Source organism: Pieris napi, chromosome 14, assembly GCF_905475465.1.
Source record: "Pieris napi chromosome 14, ilPieNapi1.2, whole genome shotgun sequence".
NCBI classification, from domain to species: Eukaryota; Metazoa; Arthropoda; class Insecta; order Lepidoptera; family Pieridae; genus Pieris; species Pieris napi.
The window spans coordinates 4,145,290-4,166,750 of record NC_062247.1 but is presented as its reverse complement, the minus strand read 5'-3'; the positions used below and the strand labels follow the sequence as shown (position 1 = coordinate 4,166,750).

The following is a 21,461-nucleotide window of genomic DNA, read 5'->3' as shown; positions in this document are numbered from 1 at the left end:
TATTTCAGTTATAGCCACACTTTGTGTTTATATTTAGTTTGGTTTGTTAGTAGGATTCTAGAATTAATATAAATTGTATAGAAACGTGGGTTTTAAAAAAAATAAAAATGTGTGCGTGTACCAGGTGTACACACGTAAGAAGTGAAACTTCTTTATGACCTTATTTTTCGAAAAATGATCTACTATATGCAACTTTACAGAAATTGGTTAAATAAAGTTAAATTAGATAAAGTTTAACAAAAGGCTTTTATATTCATAGACATGAATACAAATACAATTACATATTTCATTTTAACTTATTACTGTACTACTATGTAGTACTAAGATTATTACAGAATTTCAATAATTGTAATAGAATTATTAGTATTACTATCATTGTTATCGTTATTATATATTTTTGTTACTAATGGCTTCGAATCTCTTCGGATCAACCGTGGTAGGGACAAGAAAAAGATGGCGCGTAGCCGAAAAATGTGACAAATGTGTGTAAATTTTTTTCCAACGCCGATAAAGAAGTTTGACTTCAAGAAGCAACATGGCGCGTAACCTGCTACAAAATTTCTCCCATACGTCGATAAAGAAGTTTCACTTCAAAATATGGCGCGTAACGGAAAAATGTGACGCGTAACGACAAAATGTTACACTAAATTTTTTTCCAACCCCGATAAAGAAGTTTCACTTCAAAAAGAAATCTTGTGAAAAGTAACCTCTAAAAGTACCTCCTAAAAACTTTACCTCCAAGACATCTGGATTCCCCCTAAATTCGATTAATCGATTAGACTCGACGTTTATTATAACGATCGTGGAGGACTGAACTGTGAATCGACTAAACTCTTTAAAGATCGGATATACAGTGAATTGTGGAATCTCTATAACTCAAATATCAAGGGAAATGCAAAAATAATCGAGTTAACGAGTTTCCGACTTAAAAAGAACTTCGAGATACATATGATTTAACTGATGAAATTTCAACTCTGGCGCAGCTTGTAAGTGTTTTTTTTATAATTTGTTTTTTTTTTTTTTTTTTTTTTTATGTAATAGGAGGCAAACGGGCAGGAGGCTCACCTGATGTTAAGTGATACCGCCGCCCATGGACACTCACAATGCCAGAAGGCTCGCAAGTGCGTTGCCGGCCTTTCAGGAATTGGTACGCTCTTTTCTTGAAGGACCCTAAGTCGAATTGGTTCGGAAATACTTCTGTGGGCAGCTGGTTCCACATAGTGGTGGTGCGCGGCAAAAACTGCCTTAGAAAACGCTCTGTTGTGGAACGACGGACGTCGAGGTGATACGGATGGTATTTTGTATTTTGCCTTGACGTCCGATGATGAAACTCAGCTGCAGGTATTAGACCGAACAACTCCTCTGAACACTCTCCATGGTAAATGCGGTAGAAGATGCAGAGAGATCCCACATCTCTACGCAACGCCAAGGGATCAAGCCGCACTGAAAGTGACTGGTCGTCGACGATTCGAACCGCTCTTCGTTGAATACGGTCAAGTGGAAGGAGCTGGTACTGGGGAGCTCCCGCCCAGAGGTGAGAGCAGTACTCCATATGGGGCCGAATTTGAGCTTTATATAGTAGCAAGCGGTGGCCCGGAGTGAAGTACCGTCTCGCCTTGCTGAGCACACCAAGCTTTTTGGAGGCTAATTTAGCCTTTCCTTCCAGATGACCGCGAAACTGAACGTTATTCGATATGTCAACGCCCAGTATTCCGATGCTAGCTGAGGCTTTAAGGAGAGTGTCTTCAAAGAGGGGAGTAGCGACAAAGGGAGTTTTTTTAGCGGAAAACGCGCATACTTGTGTCTTCTTGGGGTTAAATTGGACTAGATTTAGTCTACCCCAGTCCGAGACTCCACGTAGAAGAGTTTCGACTTCAGACACAAGTTTGTTCCGGTACTCATCGACAACAGCCCGAGAAATACCTGCCCGGCCAGTGTAAAAAGTATCACCAGTGCTGTCGTCCGCATAGCAATGAATGTTGCTAAGCTGCAACATATCATTGATATGCAGAATAAACAGGGTCGGGGATAGGACACAGCCTTGTGGGACACCAGCATTCACAGGTTTCAGGTCGGAGCATGCTCCGTCGATGACGACTTTGATGCTCCGATCAGCGAGAAAGCTGGAAATCCAGTTGCATAATTTCTCAGGGAGCCCGTAGGCTGGAAGCTTCGAGAGCAGTGCTCTGTGCCACACCCGATCGAAGGCTTTCGCTATGTCCAAACTTACCGCCAGCGCCTCCCCCTTGGACTCAATTGCCTCTGCCCACCTATGTGTAAGGTATACAAGGAGGTCACCAGCTGAGCGACCACGACGAAAGCCGTACTGAGAATCGCTAATCAGCTGGTGGCCCTCTAGATACCTCAGGAGCTGGCTGTTAATAATGGTTTCCATTATTTTGGAGAACAAGGAGGTTATAGCTATTGGGCGATAGTTGGACGGATCAGAGCGATCGCCTTTTTTAGGGATCGGATGTATCGAAGCGATCTTCCAGCACTTCGGAACAGTGCCGAGCGTGTAAAGGTACCGGAAAAGGCGCGTTAGGACCGGAGCCAACTCAGGAGCACAAGTACGCAGCACAATTGGAGGGATGCCATCGGGCCCGCTCGACTTATGGATGTCCAAGGAAGACAAAGCTTTACGGATAGCACGTTGCCGGAATATAACTTCGGGCATCGTAGTATCACACCGCAATAATGTCGGTGGTTCCTTCCCTTGATCATCCAAAGTGGAGTTCGACGCAAAGAGACAGCCTAGAAGATCGGCCTTCTCTTTCGCGGTATGGGCCAGTGAGTCATCCTCCCTATGCAGTGGTGGAATTGAGGGCAGACAGAAATTCCCTTGGACAGCTTTGGCAAGAGACCAGAAGGCTCGAGTTCCCGAAGGGAGGTGGGCCAATTTCTCACCAAATCTGGCAATGTGCTCTGACTTTGCTTTAGCGATTTCTCGCTTGAAGGACCTGGAGGCTGAATTGTATGCTTTTTTACGTTCGCCGATAGTCACATCACAGGATGTCACCGCTTCTGCCCAGGCTTTAAAGCATTCACGCTTACGGCGCAAAGCCGCTTTGCAAGAACGCCTAAACCAAGGCTGGGACTTGCCACCGACCGGCACCGCAGAGAATGGAATAAAGAGTTCCATACCCTGCAGGACCACCTCGGCGACAGAGTCAGCGACGGCATCTGGAGTACTCGACGAAAAGCAAATGGGCCCCCAAGGGTAGGACGCAAAAAAAGACCGCATCCCATCCCAATCTGCTGACTTATAGTGCCACACGCGGCGACAGCCAGTGAAGCTAGGCCGAAGAGGGCGCGTGAACGGCAATATGCTCCGGACCACACAATGATCTGATGAACCCAATGGCGGTTCAACAGAGACTTGGTAGTTCTCCGGATGTGAAGTCAGCAGAAGGTCCAACAAAGAGGGTTTATGACCATCCACATCTGGTATTCGCGTAATCGCAGGGACCATTTGCGTCAAGTCGTAAGCCAAAGCAAAGTCGTGAAAGGATCTTCCCGCATGATCGGTGGTTTCTGAGCCGAGCCAATCGGCATGGTGGGCGTTAAAATCGCCAAGTATCACGATTTCAGCGGTAGGGACCCTTTCGAGCAGGGAATCTGTAGCCATTTGGATGTGCTCAATGAGTCGGTCAGTTTTGGTATTTCCGCTATGGGACCTATACAGGCATGCGTAGAATCGCGGATGGTCATCGCAGTCTACGCGCAGCCAGAGGTTAGATAGGTCCCTTCCTTCAAGCGTCCCGAGGGGACGAGAACAGATATCCTCTCTGACGTACACGCAAACTCCCGCCCGCGGCACAAATGAATGTTCCAATTTGTACCCCGGGTAGGAGAGGTAGGAAGTATCAGCCGGGGGGGATATCTGAGTCTCGGTAAGAAAGAGCAAGGCCGGCTTCGCAGTCTCTAAGTGGTAGTGGACAGCGTTGATGTTGGAATTGAGCCCCCTAACATTAGTGAAGTCCACGGCGAGTGTGGACGGGGGTGCCTTTGTTAAATTGCTCCGTTTGCCCCGAGAACGATTAATGTTTTTACCGAGCGCAGAATTGCCCCCCCCAGAATACGAAGGGCAGCCTGTGCGTCCACCACCGGGCGCAGAGTGTCCCGAACAGTGTAGAGTCGAATTTGAATAACAATTCAACTTAAGTTTTGCAGTATATATTTTTTATGAAAGTATTCATTAATTGCACGTTTACAAGACAAAAACAATAGATTAGAAGCCCTGAACCCGAAAATTCATTTTATTGCCTATTATTTGAGGAATTCCAAGTAATACGTCATTATATTTCGACGACTTACGGAGTCTTCTTTTTGAATTTCGAGTTATCTTTAAATATATAATTCTTCTGTGAGTGTGTATGTCACTGAACATCTCTCAAACGACTGGGCCGATTTTGATGAATTTTTTTGTGTGTGTTCAAGGGGATCTGGGAATGGTTTAGATTCACAAATCAGCCCGCCAAATGGAGCTGCAGTCGGTACTTTCATACTTTGCTTTACTAATTGCTTGAAATATCATGCAGGACAACGTCTGTCGGGTCCACTAGTAGAGTATAAATATGTAAGTATTATCAATACTTCGTAGGGAAATTTTTTTTTGGAGTTAAAAAGTCGAAATAATTCGAGATACCGCGTATTTAGGCCATGGCATTTTTTTTCGACTTACGGAGGATTTCGACTTAACGAGGTTCGAGTTATAGAGATTCCACTGTAATTCCAATTATAGAAAGTGAATTTTAATCCTAAATAAGGGTCTCCGAATAATATGTTCTGGTGCGAATGTGTGCGAAAAAGCTGATACAATAGACATAATCTGATCGAGTTTTAAATATCTCATGATCTCATCCCTATATCCTGATTGTTTAAATTTCCATTCTATCGAATAGCTTTGAGCTTACTACTCTGTGGGTTCGACTTATGATTGAACTGAATACAGAGTGTGTTTTCCAATTACAGCACTAGAGCGCATTATGCGGCACAATGCTCAACGTTGAATGTTCCAACTACAGCAACGCTTCGCACAATTGAGCACTCTCAAAACGAATGCTCTCGCGTGCTTCTCGCAATCAATACCAACACAGTGACAGAAAATTGACCAGTGTTTTTCTTTAAGTTGGCATTTATCGAAATTTTCGTTAGTAATTATTATTTATTGTTGAAAAATTTGTAAGGCTTTCGTTTCGTCGTAGATTTTGAAAATAATTAAAGTTATTTCAAACTGCTAAAAAAAAAAATATAAGTATGGATGAAGGTATAAATAGTAACTTTTTTTATATTCCACATTTAAAATTCGGATCTGTATACAAATTTATTTTACAGGATTATACTTTTGTAAACATTGCAATGGTTTTGAAAAAGTATATAATTTTTTAGAAATCATTTTTAAAAAAATTACTCAAAACGTAAATGATGTTAACTTCTTACATGAAACTAAATATTTTACTGTTAATTTAGCTTGTTAAAACCTTAGATTCTTTAAAGGTTTTCTCTTATTTCAGTAAAAAAATGTTAATGAAATAATTTGATTATTAAAATAAGCGTAAAAAGTTTTCAACCAATTATTATTGTTTATCACATTATTTATACATTAATAAGGTTGCTAACTCTATTCAGAATATTTTTTTTTCAACGCTGACTTAGCGCACGCATGCATTTGAAAACTAATTCACGTTCCAACTAAGCTTCAGCATTATGCGGCATTGTGCGGCACTGAGTCGCATTATGCTCTGTAATTGGAAAACGCACAGAGTGCATATTTATAAAAATATATTTGGAGGACCTACCATCTTATAGGTCTTAAAACTGTAAATAGGACAATACAGATAAAAAAATCATAAAACAAAATGCCGGCTATTTTGTTTAGGGGATTACTGCTTCAGACTGAATTTCACCGTTTTCACCTGTCGTTTCCAATATACGTTTATTAATTACAGCAATTTTCACATAGAACAAAAATATATTAATTAAAAGTTGTTCTTTTGCAAATAAAATAATTTAAGTGGTGATGTATTTGAATTTTTTGATTCAGTGGACTGTAGTTATTTTTAAGACTAATGTTTCTCTTTTATAATGTCAAAACAAGGTAAAAGGAAAATTACTGTGGAGTTACCTAAAACCAAGGATTTATCTAATAGACCCAGTGTTTTTGAGCGCCTCGGTACTAAAAAGGCAAGTTCTAGTGGTAAGAAAACGGATTTTTGTAGACAGTGGGTGCAACACGGCAGCTGTGCATATGGTAAAAGTTGCAAATTTGCCTCTACTCATACGTTGATCAGTCCTTCTAAGCAACGGGCAAATAAAGATGTTGACCAAAAACGTTTAGCAAAAGATGATCCTAAAAGTCGACTACATTCAACTGTTGTTGTGAGGACTGGTCGTAGTACCGACGGTGAGATAGACAATTGGGATCAGAATGACCTAGAATATGCTGATACTGATGTCCTTGAAAAAAGGAGGCAACAGCTGCAACATGAACTAGAGTTACAGTTAAAAATGGACTCTGGTAAAGATATGGCAAAAGAAAAGAAAAAGGCTGTGTCAAGTTCGTCATCATCTAGAAGTTCCTCAAGTTCAAGTGGGTCTTCATCATCTTCAGATGGAAGTTCTTCATCTTCATCATCTGGCAGGTTAGAAGTATTTCTTAGACAATAAAGTAAAATTATATTAATCTTCCATATAGTCTGTATATGTCATCTTTACTGGGATCTTACCAGCAATTAGTTCATTAGGCAATTAGAAACTAGAAAAACTAAAAAAATGAAGATAAACAGATATTAGAAATACTTTTCTAAAATGTTACTAAATAAAATTGTAAATCATTAAGCAATAATATTTTGTGAATTATTCTTAACATTATTCTTATTTTATTTAGATTGTTAGCACATACAATTTTCATATTCCATATTATATTAAAAAAATATATATTTCTAGAGTTTCACAAATACTTTTTATTATGATTTTCTGGCTTATATTAAATTATATAAGTATTCTATTTTTGTTGCTCATTTTGTTTATAAACAAGATTATATTTACTCAGCATGTTTGAAGTTTACTAGTTGTGGTTACAATTATTATATATATATTGACACTAGAGCCTGTGCGGAAAGAGAAACACTGTGGCTGTTATGCAAACTAATATAATTCTTACTTCCTTCCTATGCACCGTTTCATAACATTTACATTTCAATAAATATTTTATTTTTTTTCCACATTTAGTTTCAAGTGATTACTGTTAAACTATAACAATGTGACATTGCTGTTAACATAAAAATAAGAGCAGTGTAAGCCATGAACCAATGAATTTTCTTTCTATGTGTAATAAAATAACAGTTGCTCATGTGGTAAAGGTAATAGTTAAGAAACCAGGCAGGCAGGTCTTTGATCCAAAAGTTTATAAGTAGTATCAGGAACAGAAGACCTGGCAAATAACAGATAAAATTTGAGGCGGTATTTAGATATAGATAGATCGTTATTTGCATATACAATCCATCAAAAGCAATTTGCCATTTCAGCTTCTCTGTTATCAATGTTTATGTTTTCATATTATGTAAAGTAATTTAAAAAAAAATCTTGATTGCATTAAAAATTTTATTTCAGGGATGCCAAGAAAAAAGCTAAGAAAGGGAAATTGAAAAGAAACTCAAGTTCTTCTTCTGATGGTGATGTACCAGCTAAAAAAAAGTTGGTTAAAAGTGATACAGTAAAAAGAGATAAGGCAGAAATTAAAAAAGGAATGGGAAAAAAGGAAGAAAAAGTTATGAAAAAGCCTGATGGAAGTAAGAAAAAAGTAATTACAAAATCTGCATTAGGTAAAAAGTCTCTATCACCTACAAAGAAGTCAGGAGGTACTCCACCAATAACATCTAAAAGCTTATTATCAAAAACATCTTCCAAGCATGGAAAATCTCCTCAAAGAAGAGAAAGAAATAGGAGTGCATCTCCTCAATCCTCTAGAGACCGTGAGAAAGACAAAGACAGGGGAAAAGAAAAGGACAAGGAACGTGATAAAGACAAGGAAAGAAGAGGCAGAAGTAAATCACCTAAGAAAGCGAGATCTAGGTCACCACGACGTTCTCATCCTAAAGATACAAGGCGAAAGGATAGTTCTGAAAGAAGTAGACCAGTGTCACCAAAAAAGCAGTCAAGAAGGGAAGCCAGTACTGACAGACACAAGAAACGATCAGTAAGCAGAGACCGCGATCGTCGTAGATCTATGGAAAGGAAAAAAGAAAAACACGATGACAAGGATAGGCATGACAGAAAGGACAGAGGTCGAGATCGGAAACAAGATAATAAAAGGGATGATAAGCGCAGGGGTAGGGAAAGAGGTCTAGCTAAAGATAAAGGCCTAGAGAAACCAAATAAACCAATGCAGAGATTACTGCCCAGGCCGGAGGAACGTCTTGCAGCGCTGGCTGCTATATCTAACAAGGCAGTAGATAATGACAAAAATCCAAGAGGTCCCAAGGATCAACAAGACAATCATTCCGAAAGAGGCCGTAAGCAAGATAGGATTGAGAGAGACAGGTCTATAAAACGGGACAGAATGGATAGCATTGACAGAGAGCAAGGTGACTATGACATGGAGCGACCATACGACCATGGGATGGACCATTATGATAGAATGGACAACAGATATGGTAGTATGCCACGGGATAGTGACAGGTCGCCAGGATATTTACAGGGCAGGGACAGGCATTATGACCCAGGATACGACATGCCAGGACCTTCCCGATATCCGGAAGACGATGATAGGATGTATGGTGACATGGGAGAACGGGGCGATATCGGTAATTCTTTTTTGACAAGCAACGTTGCTTATAAGATAGAGATAGATAAAAATCATCTCATTGAAAAAAATAGATTAGGGCGTAAAGAGATTAGGGATCACACAAATATTGACAAACATCTACTAACTTACTAATCTATAAATGAATTTTTAACATCAGCGTAGAGTATATCATATTTATTAGGCAATTGAGGTGCGCTGCAATTACCTATTAAATATTTTGTAAATTGTACGTAATTACGTACCTACTTCGTTTTTAAATATGAAAATAGATTAGGGCGTAAAGAGATTAGAGATCACATACATATTGACACACATCAACTAACTTACTAATCTATAAATGAATTTTTAAAATCAGCTTAGAGTATATTATATTTATTAGCCAATTGGGGTGCGCTGCAATTACCTATTAAATATTTTGTAAATTGTACGTAATTACGTACCTACTTCGTTTTTAAATATGAAAATAGATTTGGGCGTAAAGAGATTAGAGATCACATACATATTGACACACATCAACTAACTTACTAATCTATAAATGAATTTTTAACATCAGCTTAGAGTATATTATATTTATTAGCCAATTGAGGTGCGCTGCAATTACCTATTAAATATTTTGTACGTAATTACGTACATCGTTTTTGAATATGACCGTAATCTTTATTTAAAGCTTATAAATTTGTAATGAAAGAGGTGATTTGCAAGAAATTTTTCGTCTTTGTATAGGCGAGAAAATAATACAAAGGACGAAGGTCCGATACGTTCGATACTGTTTTGTCGACTGTATCTGCAGCCTCATACGAGTTCACACATTATATGACGTCTGCTTGACCAATCACAATTGACCGCAATTTCATTTTATATTCTCATCCCCTGTTCTTCTTAAGGATACGATGACCGCCGTCGCGACCGCTCATGGGAGGGTCGCTCTGGGTCAATGGAGCGTGACCGTTACATGCATCATAAAGATTGGGACAATGATGATTATCGAGGCTCTGGAGACTGGGGAAGGGAGCGGCATTGGCCAATGCATGATGCGCAGGTCTCTAATATTTTTTTTAGTTACCGTTATAATTTACTTGTACCTAACTATTTCTAAGCAGCCATCAAATAAAATAAAATATCAATGTCAAAGTCAGGGGTACGTGACGTATTACACTGCGATTGGAAAGCTAGTGTGTATAACCTTGTTGAACACTTTCGCGGGCATGAACTCATTAGAAAAGGCAGTACTAACTATTGCCATGAAAAATGACTGTACTGACATGACACAAAAATGAATTTACCCTCCGTATTCCTAAAGGAACTTTTACTAACTACATATACAGGGTGGCCAAAAAGTCGTGGATCAAACGCAAATAGGGGATAGATGAGGTCATCAGCTGCAAAGAATTGTTCTACGGCAGGTCTTTAAGCTCAACCCCTGCAGAGTTATAATTTATTTTGCGTTTTATAAGAAAATTTACTTTTTTTTTACTAATTCTTATTAAAATTCGAAAAAGTTTACATCCTGTATCTTTTTCATAATATCCACTATTGGTAATGATGAGTTCTTGCGTTACATATACTATTTATAGTTGTTTATTGAGTGTATTAAAGATAATATTAAGTTATACTATATAATTTTTTTTCAAATCAAAACTTTTTGTTTACTTCGGACCCCACTGTGAAAAAAAATGACTGTACCGAAAAGTCACCCTGTATTACAAGTTTTGGCGCATTTAATAGGGATTCTGAAAAGGTATTACACATGTCCATATATCCACGACTTTTTGTCCACCCAGTATTTAAATATCTTCCTATGTCCCTAAATAGTTAATGCAGCTTCTTTGAAACAATATACATTTCCTGTTTTGAATATTTAATGTTTCCTTTTTTAGGCGCTCTATCAAAAGAGATTATACTGGAATGAACCAATAGATTATAGAAAGAAAAACCAACCCTGCCCTATCCTATCCCATATAATCCTTGGCTGCCTTAGTCCTCATGGTATGTTTTGTTTGTGTGTTTATTTCAACCGTCATTCGTAATGTTTATTGTTTTCTATGTGTTATAGATGAATGATTGGGATAAAGAACAGGATGAAGGTTGGAGGCATCGTCATCCCGGACCACATAGAAATCGTATGCATGGTTAGTTATAACGTTTTTTACTTCCAATAGTGACACAATACCCATCTATAGTTTTTTCAATATACACGGCACGGTACAAGAACTCAGTCGAGATAAATGTGAGATTCAGTATAATTGGTTTATCTTAGCTATGCGAATTTTTGGTATACTAATTTTTACATACGACCTCAATGCCACTGGTTTGAAATTAAATAATTAAATTTGTGGCATGTAATATATTAGTCTTTAATTATTTACCATAATACTACGATTATACGACCATAATACTAAAATAATATACCTACCATAATACTACAATAATTTAAGTCTTACATACCTACATAAAATAATAAACGACTGTCGACTGGCGTTCTACAACACAGCTTTTTAAGGCACTTCTTTCCCCCGCACCACCTTTTTGTCGAACCTATCAGTAGAGGTTTGGTACGAATACCAATACGACTTAGGGGTCTTGATGAAAATAGCGTATCAATCCCTGAAAGGTCGACAACACACCCGCTAGCCCCCGGCGATGCTGGTTTCCATGGGCGGCGGTTATCACTTTATTATTATTAATTTCATTTATTTCGTATTTATTATTCTAACTGTCCTGAAGTATCGTGTTTATAGTTAAGTTTTATTCCGCTAAATGTTTTGTTAAAATATATCTTACGTACTTTTTGCGTGTGAATATATAAAAACTTTATTAACAATAATAAAAGACTTAAAAAAATGGTACACGTTTTAGACAAAATATAGGAATATTGCTAGTTTTGGAGTAACCAAGTTTATAACTTCAGATGATTACAATCGTATGCGAATGGACCACGGACGTGACAAACGAAGACGTCCGGAACCAGAGACAAAAGAGGCACCACCAGCTCATGATGATGACGATGACAAACCTATACCGGATGACCTCAGTGAAATTAGTGATGACCCTGACGATATTTTGGAACGGGATGATGTGAGTATACTCAGAACTATTAAAAGATAGCTAACGTGGGGATTGCACACGTTATATGCATCTACTGTGACATTTATAAAGGTGCGCTTACACGAGGGCAATAATTGCTCGGCGACACGAATGGACCGATCTGGAGCAATTAATGGGGCAATTTTAATTAAGTTAATAAATTTCAATAAATTATTTCGGCGATATTGCTTCTAATTGCTCCAGATATTTCATATCGCTCAATGTCGCAGATACGAATTGACGAATGGACTTGGAAATTCCTAGCAATTTTTGTATATATCTCATTCGCACTTGTTTGTTTTGCGGCTTGCCGTCTTGCTTCCGCGGGGACAGCGAGAGGTCTAAATAATAATAATTTCTAATTACTTTATTCAAAAGTAATTCAAAGTCTGTTCGTGACATTCTAGTAAAGATTTTGAATAATATATCATCTAATTCTTTACACAATGTAAATTGCGGCCACTCGCCAAAAACCAGATACGCCTATTCCTTTTCTTTCTTTTTTGTTTTTGATTAATAATAAAAAAAGCGCTACAAGCCGCCGCAGCAAGAACAATGTCGTCTATTGCGAGCGAATACTGAGTTGATCGTGTAGGACAGTATTGCCTAGTTGATGAAGTTGCGCCATATCGCTCAAGATTGTATTGCGCAGTATTGATGCTTATTGCCGTTGCCGTAAATTGCTTGATGTAGTCGTGACGTCATAGTTGACGAGTATTGACTGGAATTGAGTGTAAGCGCACCTTAATGATTTGTACGCACATACTTCGTTCATATCATAGTTTTTTCTTAATATTCATCATCATTTCCTTTATACAACTCGAGCGCAGTTTCTTATAATTGCAATCAAAAGCTTTCGAAATGTTATTTAAATACCTAATCAAATTCGTGTTTATATCTCTTGAATATTTTTTTTTGTGTGTAGTACTCGCGTTAACCAAATTATTTTCAGATGCAAGATCAAACTCTGGATGAGGACAGTCAAACGGAAAAATTAGATGAACGTGCGAACGCAAAACCAGATAATGTTGAGAAAGAAAATACACAGGTATATCAAATTAAAGCAAACTTATGATTTTTAAGGGATTTTGAGGAATTGTATTACTTAAAAATAAAATATTGTAGTATCGAATTAAAACGAGTATAAGCCACAAGCCTATCGGCTGAAGCTTGAATGTTGATAAAACATAGTTGTAAGTCTTAGTATTGTCTTATATTGACATAACCTGTACACATTTAAAGAAAACAATTTTTTTTATTTGGTAAAAAAATTGTTTTCTTTAAGTTGTAAGTCTTTTGAAATAATTTCACAAAACAATAAATAAATTAATGAAGCTGACAACAATGGCGCTGCTGCCCTTGGTTTTGGACTTTGATTTCTGTATCTATTTCGTGACTTTTTTTTCCAATAGAGCATGCCGGTTTTGTGGTGTTTTCCTTTACTGTACGAGTACTGTACTGTACGATAGCCGTGATTCGGACCACCTCGAGGTGGCGCCCAAAAAAAAACGCATTTTACTAATTAAATTTTTTAGAACGTTTATATATTGGTTTAAATTAATAACCAGCTTGCCGTAGACCCAAAAAGTCGACGGCGTGTGTCTGGCACAGGAAGCTGATCACCTACTTACCTATTAGATTGACAAATGATCATGTAGCAGATGCACCTGAGGCCCAGACATAAAAAGGTTGTAGCGCCACTGATTTATTTATTTATTAATAAGGTTTTTGACCAATTTCAGGACACTATTGGTGCCTGTGAAGACAAAGAATCTCAAGATGGTAAAGATGAAGATGACGTCGCCAATCTTGATTTTGAAGAAATCTCTGACGGCGAGTTGGAAGAGGAAAGGACCAGAAGTATGTTTTTTTTAAAGAGTACTTCTTCATATAGTATTTACTATTATATCTCCTGTCTTAATACTCATATATAAATGTCAAATATTATTTTAAAATCTAATATATAAAATTCTCGTGTCACAGTTTTCGTTGCCATACTCCTCCGAAACGGCTCGACCGATTTTGATGAAATTTTTTGTGCTTATCCGGTATCTATGAGAATCGGCCAACATCTATTTTTCATCCCCCTAAATGTTAGGGGTAGTCCACCCCTAAATTTTTTTTTTTTAGACAAAACTTTTTGTTCAAAACACACACACAAAACAAAACAACCCCTAATTTTCACCCCTCTACGATCAACCCCTATTTTTTATTATAAATGATATACATGGCAAAACGACGTTTGCCGGATCACCTAGTAATAGGTATATAATTTTTAAATTAAAAATATTTGAAAATGTTTGTTGTCTCATGGATGGGCCTTTGGGACTTATTTTTGTGTTATTTTCTTAACAAAAGAAGGTGATCAGCCTTTTATAACAATTACTATGTAGCCGGATTTAGAGACGATATCTAAGTGTGACCTCCGTATGTCAAACACATATTGGATTTTAATTGTTTGTACTAATTCTCCTAAGTCCTAGCGGCTTAATTCAACTTGGATTTGTATATATTCACTAATTAAGTTTGGTGGCAGTTTTTGTAGGGAGATGTTTAAATAAAACTTTTTGTTTGAAGCTGGGTAACAACTGACTCTAATGGTTTAAAATATGTGCTTAGTACACAAATTTAGGGGGGGTTGCGATGCTAACAAAAACAAACTTGACTTATTTAAGAGTTCATAAATCTAAATGCCACTTATGACTTAACGAGAATGTTAAAATACAATTTATAAGTGTAGTAAAAACTAAAGGGCTCATATTGGCTTAAGTGTACGATGATTGTATACCGCTTCTAATTTTTAATAATAATAATAAATACTTTATTTGCCATGATAGTGGTACAAAATAAAATAAAAAATCGAACAACAAGAAAAGTCCGCACAATCAGCCATACAATAATAGGCATGCAAATGTCATAATAAGAAGTCAAGTCATTTATGAGTAGTTAACTATGTTCTAAATATTCGGTCACGCTATAAAAGCACCTTGACTTTAAAAATTTATCACCTTCCCCTTGAAAACATTACATGGCAGCGATCTATAATTTTTAGGAAGGTGATTAAATATTCTCACAGCCATAACGTAACAATTTTTCGAGTATAGCGCGGTGCAACATGAAGGCACCCGCAGCCGTGTTGGATCCCTCGGTATATACGAGGCATGCCTTTTAAGTTCTGTCGTTTCCATATTTCCCGGCAACTTTGAATTTGGACCTGTACTATATTCGAATGTGTTTACATTTTGAATCTCAAAACAGTTAAAAGTATTAGGATTAATGCTATTGTTTAGTCACAGCGTCGATTTGAATCTGTCAAGTTAAGTACGAAAATGAATCTTTCTAAGGAAAATGTTCGAGCAATAATTTTCTACAACTTTAGAAGAGGCCTGACACGGCTTCAGTGTTTTGAAGAGCTAATATCTATGTTCAGTGATGAAGCCCTAAGTCTGCGGACTGTCGAACACTGGTATTTAGAATTCCAGCCTGGACATACTAGTGTTAGTGACCAATCTAGCGAAGGACGCCCAAAATCCGCCTTCACTGAAGAAAACGTCATTGCTGTGAGACAACTAATTCTCGAAGATTGTCATGTGACGTATCGAGAGATAGAGGCTCTATTAGGCATCTCAGGGACAACCATTCAGAAGATCTTGCATGAAACGCTTGGTGTGAGAAAGCTAGTTTGCCGTTGGATACCGCATCTGCTTTCCGACGATCACAAGGCGGCCCGCGTCAGATGGTGTAAGAAAACTCTGCAAAGGTTCAACCGAAGAGAGTCAAATCACGTCTACGACATCATCAGTGATGCCGAATCTTGGATCTATGCCTACGATCCTGATTCCCAACAACAATCTACAATCTGGGTCTTTCAAGACGAGCCATAGCCGACTAAACTCGTTCGTTCTCGAAGCACTTCATAGAAGATGGTGGCCACGTTCGTTAGAAAAACCGGCTATTTTGCGACTATTGCACTTGAAGATCGTAGAACAGTTAACGCAGAGTGGTATACCACAGTTTGTTTACCACAAGTCATCGCCAAACTTCGAAAATCTAACTTAAAGCGGCGCATCACCCTGCACCACGACAACGCAAGCTCACACAGCGCTCGTCAAACAATTCAGTATTTGAAGCAGGAAAAAGTAGAAATTCTTGACCATCCTCCATACAGTCCTGACCTAAGCCCTAACGATTTCTTTACATTTCAAAAAATTAAGAAAAGTCTTCGTGGTCAAAGGTTCCAGTCCGGAGAAGAAGCAGTCGACGCTTTCAAGTCAGCCATTTTGAGCACCCCCACTTTAGAGTGGAATTAATGTTATAATAACTGGTTTAAGCGAATGGAAAAGTATATTAAGCTACGTGGTGAATACTTTGAAAAACAATAAAAAGTACTATAAGGTTCTAGTTGTGTTTTTTTCTGCAAACGACAAAACTTAAAAGGCATGCCTCGTAAAAGCAAGTTTCTTTGTAAGTTTTAAATAATTGTAGATGCTTCTTGACAGTCATAACTGCTTCATAGATATACAAACTTGGTACTGTCAAAATACCCAGTTCGTGGAAAATTAACAAAAATATATATGTGTAACTTACTAATGTTGGGTGACATAAATCACGTTATAGATTTTTTTCCAGCTGGTCTAGGTGATGCCTTAGGCGTGGACTGGGCCAGTCTAGTCGCAGATGTCAATCGTCGGGAGCAAAAACCGCCGACAGGAGGCGCCAGAGATAGATGGCGACCGGAGCGCGTTCTGGCACGTCTCGGTCTATCCATTAATATGGCAGGGAAGGAAAAAGTCCAGGATATTTTGCAGAAGAATCGCGAATCAATGGAAAGTAAAGATGGATTGACAAATGGGAAACACGAGGCGTGTACTGATGTTGAGAGTCTTCATCCAGTGGGTGCTGTTCAGGTAATTAATTTTTTTTGACGTTTTCTATCATTCAGGAAGAAATCTTATAATGAGCGTCTGAAAGCACTTGACCTTACTGATTTTGGAAGCAGGAGATTACGAGGGAATCTCATTGAAACCTATAAAATCCTCACTGGCCACTATAATGTTCCAGGAATTGAGAAGCTCTTTATTTTAAGTGAAAACACACATTTGAGGGGTAGTTCTTTAAAACTTAAGACCACTCAACACAACACAAATTCCCTAAAGAACTTTCTCCCAAACCGTGTAGTGGCCGACTGGAATAGGCTTCCGGAAAGTGTGATCAGTGCACCATCACCACCTTTAAAAACAGACTGGATAAGTTTCTCCAAATCCCATAATACACGCGCATCAGCTTATTAAAAGCTGCCAGTGTGTTAAGTAAATAAATAAATATATAAAATAAAAAATTACGGATAGGAAAAAATGTGTGTTTGATAAAATTTTCTCGCATTTTCTTGGGTATTAGAGTAAATGTAGTAAAACCGATATAGTTAACTGGAACAATTTTTCCTTTACGGCCAATGGGCGTATTTGAAACTAAGTACATAGTAGCAGAAACATACATTGACGCGTTTTTAAACATTGTATCGTATAACGAATACTTCACGAAATATAAAGTTCCTGATAAGGGAACAGGTAATACTAAACTAACGCAAACTGTAAGTGTTAAATAAAATCACTTTTCTGATTGAAACATGAATTATACTATTCTAATAGTATAGTATAATTCGTTAATAATAATATTAACATTTCTATATTTCGTACGATGTCATGAATCTACTTGCTATTAAAGTTAACTTCGTGGCAGCAAATAAACATTTAAATTTTGTGAATTGATGAAATTCAACCCGTTAAATCCGTGATGCTCGCGTAAACCTTATATTATAATAATTATTATTATTGATAATAAGAGAAATAAAAGCTATAATGCAAAATAAAACCTTTTTATATTCCAAAATTTGACATTTCCTATTAATATTTTCAGGTTTCGATGGAAAAAAGAAAACGTCAACGCGAAGTGCTTTTCGGTTTGGGATGTGAAATCACTCGCGGTTTAAGTGCAAGGCGTGACTTGGCTTTACGTAGATACTTGTGCCATCTACCGGCTGTGGAAAGAAGTCACTCCAGGGTTACCCCACAGCCATCGCTGTTCCAAGCGGCCAGGGCTCTGCTAGAAGCACCGGTGAATGGCTGACACAGGGAATATAACGAAAGATATCCAGAAGATTGGGATCAACTATATTGATTAATATAGAAAAGTAAATACAGCATTGTCTGTTAAAATTACCCCAACTTTCATCGTAATTGACTTTAAAAGTAATATATTAACAAATGAAATGTCTCATGGATGATGATGTTATGATGTTTTAGACATTATTACTGTAAGAAAAAACTATGAAAAGTAACATTTATGGACTATATAAAAAAAATTACATGAGAATGGTCAGTCCACAGCACCACAACTTTATTCCAAGTAGCTACCGCTATACAAAATATAGAAAAAGGTGTTTAATTTGTGGTGTAGATTAAATTACAGTTTTTGACATTTGAATTTTGACTATTGTTATTAAATATTAGTATATATACTTAGTCTGTCTGTGCACATTGTCTTAAATTTATGGACTGTAAATGCATTAAAAGTTACGAGTGAAAACTTAGTGAATATTTTTCTGTACCATGGATGTTTTATATTTGATTTCCTAGATGTGACAAGGTTAAATTACTATGTGTGAAGATACTGTAATAATTACCTTTCTGTGTTTTTTGTGCCAATTAGGTGATGGCACAATAAATGTTAGCTTAGTTAAATATATGTCAAAATATAGAAATTTATGTCATAATAGCATAGAAGTAATAAATAATCATATAATAAAAATAGACTTTATTTTAACAATTAGTATGTAACCATAAAATATTACACTGTCTTATATAGTACTTTAGTCATCTGTTAGCTGTTATTTTTTAATTACCTTCCAGTAAAAATGATACATCTGCACCAACTTTATATTCTGTTTTGTCTTTATTTCTGAAAGAGTCACTGGATTATAGACATATGATGGATGCCTTATTATATTACATAAAAGTTAAACATAATATGCTGTGGCTAAATTTATTGTAAGCATAATCATATGCCATCTGCAGACTAAAACTCAAACTACCACAAAATCATAATTTTTAGGGTAGTAATGTATAGCCTATGATAGTTGATATATAAGCTTTCTATTGGTATAAAAATTTTCAAAATACATTCAGAGATACATACCCTACAACCTCAGAAATTTAACCAGTTTATATTATTATCATAGTATAGATAACCTACAGCACAGGTTACAGTTCAACTATACTATATAAGCTTACATAGTTTACCCTTAGTTATATTATTTTAAAACTTACCTTTTAAAAACAACAGCACCTGCTATTCCTTTCAAAATAAGTGATATACCATTGACATGCAAAATTGAGCCTTCCCTTAAACCCAACACTTGATTTGCATGAGCCATTTCCATGTACTCAGCTAGTCTTTGATCTCTAGTTTCACCCTTATGGGTTGAATTTTCAACATAGTCAATATAATGAGGATTTATATTAAAGGGCACAATGGCAATGGCATCAAAGCTTGGAGGATAAATAATTGGCATATCATTAGTAGTATGTATACTTTTTGTTGCAACATTTGTACCAGCACTGCTTCCTATATAAAGTAAATTACCACTGGTCACTCTATCTTTAATAAGTTCCACCAATTTTTTTTCATATAATCGACTTAACAGGAGAAATGTATTACCACCTCCAATGAAAATAGCTTTGGCAGAGTTAATGCCATCAATGGGGTTGCTAAATGTGTGTAATCCTCTAACAGGAAACCCCCAAGGATTAATAACATCACTTATTTTTTTGGTATAGCCATCAAAATCATTTTGTGCATATGGTACAAAAATTAACTCTTTGACATCATTACTGAAATCACAAAAAAGTTAAATAAACATTCAAGTATTCATCGTTTATCGAGATAAATAAAAATTGTTGTCAATATTAGTCTGTATTTGCAGTGTACTTACGAACTCAAAAACTTGCAGATTTCTTCTTTAGCGAATTCCAATAATGAATATCCGTGGCAGTTAGAAGAAGAAAGCAGTAGAGCCTTACGTTGAGATTGCATCGTAGAAAGTGTTTTAAAACCAACTTCTAGAATATACGATAAGTTGAAAAGTCGCATTTATATCTTAATCTCCTAATATTGGGTTATCATGGTACTATAAAAAACAGCTGTTATGCAGTCTTATTCCAGATAATACAATTTGTAGTCAGGGCAATAAGTAAATGCGATAAATATATGATAAAACTAGATAATCAGTTGTGAGTTGGAATCTATATAAAAGAATATAAAAAAATATAAATTTCGGCAAAAATATAAATAGAGATGTTTATTTCGTAAAAAGTTTACTGTCACTGTCAAGTGTCAGCTGTCTCTGACATAGTAATGACTTCAAGAAATGACTTATTTAGGGTATGTTCCGGTATACACTGCGACCACTGTACAGAGTACCGTCAATTTAGTATACTGTGAAACCGTTTCTCTATAGCCAGCTATACTGGTTACAATTTAAAACGGAACGCAGTCCAGTATACTAGTCAGCTTCGTTTTTCGACACAGTTTTCAAATGAGTGCATCAAAGTTTTTCAATTCAACAAGAAAAACTATTATTGGAGTATTATCGCATTAAAAAAATCTATATTAATATTAACTGTCAATTGAATTAATACTACAAAGAAAGTAAGTTAGAATTTTAAATGTTTGTTATTAAACTGTAAGTTATATCAGCCGTTAGGCATTCAAGTGGTTTTGATTGATCACGTGATCAAAGCACTGCGAGTACCTTACCTCGAAAACGCCAGTGCTCGCAGTAGAAGTATAGCGGGGATTTGTGACGTCATATATTTCCTAGGACGCTGCGGCTGTATACTGCAGTCCATAGCGGAACAAATTTTTGAACAGTGGGAGCACTATACAGTACTCGCAGTGTATATCGGAACATACCCTTAAATATAAGTCGTAGCCTAGGTGAGGGGTACCGGGTTCGATTCCCGGTTCGAGGGCAAGTTTTAATTTAATTTAAATTTGTTCTCGGCCTTTGGGAGGGTTGTGCGGTACCGGGCGAGTGCCTAAACCATACATGGAGGACACGGTCGAATTTCTAAAGACAAGCACGAATTATAAAAAATCCTATACTTGACGCTGGCTAATGCACAAATCGTGCCAGAGCCATAAAAAAAAAGTCGTAGCCGGAATATAAATTGATCGTTTCAAATTACTGTTGAATTGATCGTCCAAATTAAAGTACATTTTAATAAATTATTGGCCAAGTCGTGCATGTAGAATCCAATATAAGTAAGATCTTAATTGTTATCGTCAAATTATAATAATTGCGAATCCGACCTATTTTGCAAATATTAAGTTATTTTATCACGTCACATTTACGTATTCCCGTGTCAGAAATGTATGTACAAATATTTTAAATACGGCTTCTCGGAAATGCAGATATAATCCGAATATGTTTTAGTAAAACAGTTTTACATATTATGCGGACAAAACACTCCAGTAAAACTAGGACAACATTTTTAGCACTAATAATAAA

General features: G+C 36.8%; 2 protein-coding genes across 2 annotated transcripts; one reads left to right on the top strand and one right to left on the bottom strand.

Annotated features, from left to right (window-relative positions):
- The first annotated feature begins 5,806 nt into the window (after positions 1–5,806).
- LOC125055794 (uncharacterized protein DDB_G0284459-like) lies at positions 5,807–18,829 on the top strand. Its single transcript, XM_047658398.1, has 9 exons — positions 5,807–6,644; positions 7,615–8,807; positions 9,694–9,848; positions 10,863–10,938; positions 11,718–11,884; positions 12,846–12,941; positions 13,636–13,753; positions 16,523–16,800; positions 17,810–18,829. Exons 1-9 carry the CDS (start codon positions 6,088–6,090, stop codon positions 18,017–18,019), a joined length of 2,850 nt encoding a protein of 949 aa, XP_047514354.1. The 5' UTR covers positions 5,807–6,087; the 3' UTR covers positions 18,020–18,829.
- LOC125055795 (probable alpha-aspartyl dipeptidase) lies at positions 18,693–20,254 on the bottom strand. Its single transcript, XM_047658399.1, has 3 exons — positions 19,884–20,254; positions 19,219–19,782; positions 18,693–18,850 (listed from the first exon to the last, which is right to left on the bottom strand). The coding sequence occupies exons 1-3, from the start codon at positions 20,039–20,041 to the stop codon at positions 18,787–18,789; spliced, it is 786 nt and encodes a 261-aa protein (XP_047514355.1). The 5' UTR covers positions 20,042–20,254; the 3' UTR covers positions 18,693–18,786.
- Positions 20,255–21,461: the final 1,207 nt, after the last annotated feature.

Excerpts from the sequence above, each read along its gene's own strand:
- LOC125055795 (XM_047658399.1), bottom strand. The coding sequence starts at position 20,041 with ATGCGACTTTTCAACTTATCGTATATTCTAGAAGTTGGTTTTAAAACA. Across the intron at positions 19,783-19,883 it reads ATCTGCAAGTTTTTGAGTTC|TAATGATGTCAAAGAGTTAA; the intron begins GTAAGTACACTG and ends TTGTGATTTCAG. Across the intron at positions 18,851-19,218 it reads GGTGCTGTTGTTTTTAAAAG|AAATAAAGACAAAACAGAAT; the intron begins GTAAGTTTTAAA and ends TGACTCTTTCAG.
- LOC125055794 (XM_047658398.1), top strand. The coding sequence starts at position 6,088 with ATGTCAAAACAAGGTAAAAGGAAAATTACTGTGGAGTTACCTAAAACC. Across the intron at positions 9,849-10,862 it reads GGCCAATGCATGATGCGCAG|ATGAATGATTGGGATAAAGA; the intron begins GTCTCTAATATT and ends TATGTGTTATAG. Across the intron at positions 16,801-17,809 it reads ATCCAGTGGGTGCTGTTCAG|GTTTCGATGGAAAAAAGAAA; the intron begins GTAATTAATTTT and ends TAATATTTTCAG.